This window comes from Cyprinodon variegatus, unplaced genomic scaffold (assembly GCF_000732505.1).
Source record: "Cyprinodon variegatus isolate N-32 unplaced genomic scaffold, C_variegatus-1.0 Scaffold322, whole genome shotgun sequence".
NCBI lineage: Eukaryota > Metazoa > Chordata > Actinopteri > Cyprinodontiformes > Cyprinodontidae > Cyprinodon > Cyprinodon variegatus.
The window spans coordinates 210,236-212,821 of NW_015150775.1; the positions used below are offsets into that span (position 1 = coordinate 210,236).

The window sequence follows — 2,586 nt, forward strand, 5'->3', positions numbered from 1 at the left end:
TAATTTATTTATTTATATGTCTTTATGTTCAGAAAATTGAGAAAGATCTTCTGAAAATAAAATAGAAATTGATCTTATGGGGATTTTTTATTTTTTTATTTAAGCAAATCTTATAAAAAGATGATGCACCAATGATAAAATACTAATAGATGATAATAGATGCATCTTTCTGTGGCAATTATGAAATCTATTTAGTGAATCAAGGATGTAAAGTTTAGTAAATATACTGACATTTAAAAAGATAAATAAATTATTTTCTCTGTTATAAACTAAAAGACTCAGTTTTAAGGGTAAAAAAAGTATCTGCATATTATAAATATAAGATAGACTCTTTGGAATTTGGGCACTAAGACCTATAAAGGACATGTAAGGAGGTAAAGGAGCTTTGATAAAGCATTGATGGTTTGCTAATGTCTGGCTCTCCCTCTCTAGGTGATCCTGTCGGATCCCAGTCCCTCAGGGGAGACGCCCTTTTTTGAAACATGGCTGCAGACGTGCATGCCGGAGGAAGGGAAGACTCTGAATCCGGACCACCCCTGCTTCAGACCGGAGCCGGGGAAAGTGGAGAGCCTGGTGACTCTGCTGAACAGCTCTGCAGAAATGAGACTGGTGTAAATGCATATTTTTACTAAGCATCTCTTCACATCTGGTAAAAATTTATCTCTCACATTCTGTATACGCTGTATCAGTCAGATGAAGTGGCACGAAATCTGCCTCAACACTCCGGCAGCCATTTTGGAAGTCCTTAACGCGTGGGAGAACGGCGTGCTGTCTGTGGACGTGGTACAGGTCAGTCCTCGCTGCGTCTTTTTAAAAATATTTTTGTTATTGTTCCTGAAACCGATTATTGCGGTAAATCAGCTCATCAGCTTCCAAAACAAACACCACTGCTTCTGTTTGACTCATCCCACCGTTCTGTGTGAAACCATCATTACAAACGTGTCACAGCAAACTTGCAAAGAGATGTAAAAGCACAGCACAACCAATGGATTTATTATAAGTGATGCAATAAACTAACACCCTGATACTATCGCTGAATATTAAGTTGCCCCACTCTTGCCGTCACTCTTCTAACCCACTTCTCCTTCCTTTGAGGGTTTCACTCATTGTTGGCGGTTTTTGTTTTAGTCAGATTCTTTCTGCAAACTAAAAAGTCGATTTTGTTTTCCTCTCCTTTCTTTTCTATTGAGTGCAGAGGATTACAGACAACATCAAGGGGAAGGTATGCAGCATGGCTATTTGTGCCGTGGCCTGGCTGGTGGCGCACGTCAGGATGCTTGGACGGGATGAGAGGGAGAAGCCGCAGACTATGATCCGACAGCTAGTTACTCCCCTATATGCGGAAAACACTCTACAGTTTTATAACGAACGGTAAAAAAACACAACAAAGTGTCTGGATTCTGCCTAAATCTGCTGAGGGTAAACAGGTGAAATCATCTTCCTCTTCTTTCAAACCCCCCTTTCAGCGTGGTCATAATGAGCTCCATCATGGAGCAGATGTGTGCGGACGTCTTCCAGCAAACGGGCGCCTTGTTGCGTTCCCCCCTAGAAGGCCAGGAGCCCATCCCGTACCGCAACCTGCTGCCTCCCAAAGAACCCATTCACCGCTCCCTCAGCCAGCAGTTCCAGGCTGTGCTGCGCAAAGGCTGGGTGGACAGTCGAGCTCTGCACCTGTTCGAGGGTCTGCTCAACATGGGGGGGGTCTTCTGGTTTACTAACAACCTGATCAAGGTAACTGGACTGAATGACATTTCCTCACATCTCGTCATGTTCAATAAACTTTTATGCTGAATATCTCGGACGAAACGCAGGAGAAAAAATGTCGACTGAAAGGTATCAAAGATTCTTTTAAACAAACAAAAACTGCAGTAAAGGCAAGTTCATTTAAAACAGTTCAGTACGAATAATACAATAGGTTTTACATGAAATAAACAGTAAATAAAAGCAAGTAAAGTTGCAAACAGTTGGACCACAAACTTGATTTAATGATACTTCAATTAACAGTTTAATGGTGATTTCACACCGAATGCAGTGAAAGCCATGCGTTTTGCATTCTGTCTCTATGGAAACCGTGTGGGAAAGTGCGGTAAGCAGCCAGCTGTGAGCGGTCACCGCTTCGCGCTCTCTGTGCTGCTTAGGGATTTTCATGCAGAGAGGTGAAAAAGATCTAAACTTTCCTGTGAAATGGCATCGCAGCAGCCAGTCAGGCTGGTTGTGACGTAGGTTAAAGAATTGCAGTCGAGGCAAAGCTTTTTTTTTAGTTAAAATGGAAAATAGAGAAAATAAGAGACCAAATATGAAATAAAGAACGCTCTGAAGAGGTTTTAGATGGCTTTTTAAAAAAGCTGTTTGAGTTTAGCCTTAAAGGACCGCTTGTCATCCTCCCTTACCTCCAGCTCAGACCTCGGCCCCTCCTGCTGCTCTCTGCTCGGCCAGATAGAAGCGCGTACTGCCGTCCAGACGCAGTTCTGGATGAACCAAAGTGATCTACTTTTTTTTTTTACTTGATGGCCTCTCCAAGCTGATTCAAAGGTTCTGCATAGAGATATATCTAGCAGCGGTCTGTAATGGTTTGTTTCACCTTTT

General features: G+C 42.3%; 1 protein-coding gene across 1 annotated transcript in view; it reads left to right on the forward strand.

Annotated features, from left to right (window-relative positions):
* Nucleotides 1–2,586, forward strand: part of med24 (mediator complex subunit 24) — a 35,754-nt gene that overhangs the window by 14,952 nt on the left and 18,216 nt on the right. The window contains exons 13-16 of the mRNA XM_015384756.1: nt 433–611; nt 690–789; nt 1,196–1,371; nt 1,467–1,731. Coding sequence (XP_015240242.1) covers nt 433–611; nt 690–789; nt 1,196–1,371; nt 1,467–1,731 — 720 coding nt within the window. The remainder of the gene's footprint in view (nt 1–432; nt 612–689; nt 790–1,195; nt 1,372–1,466; nt 1,732–2,586) is intronic.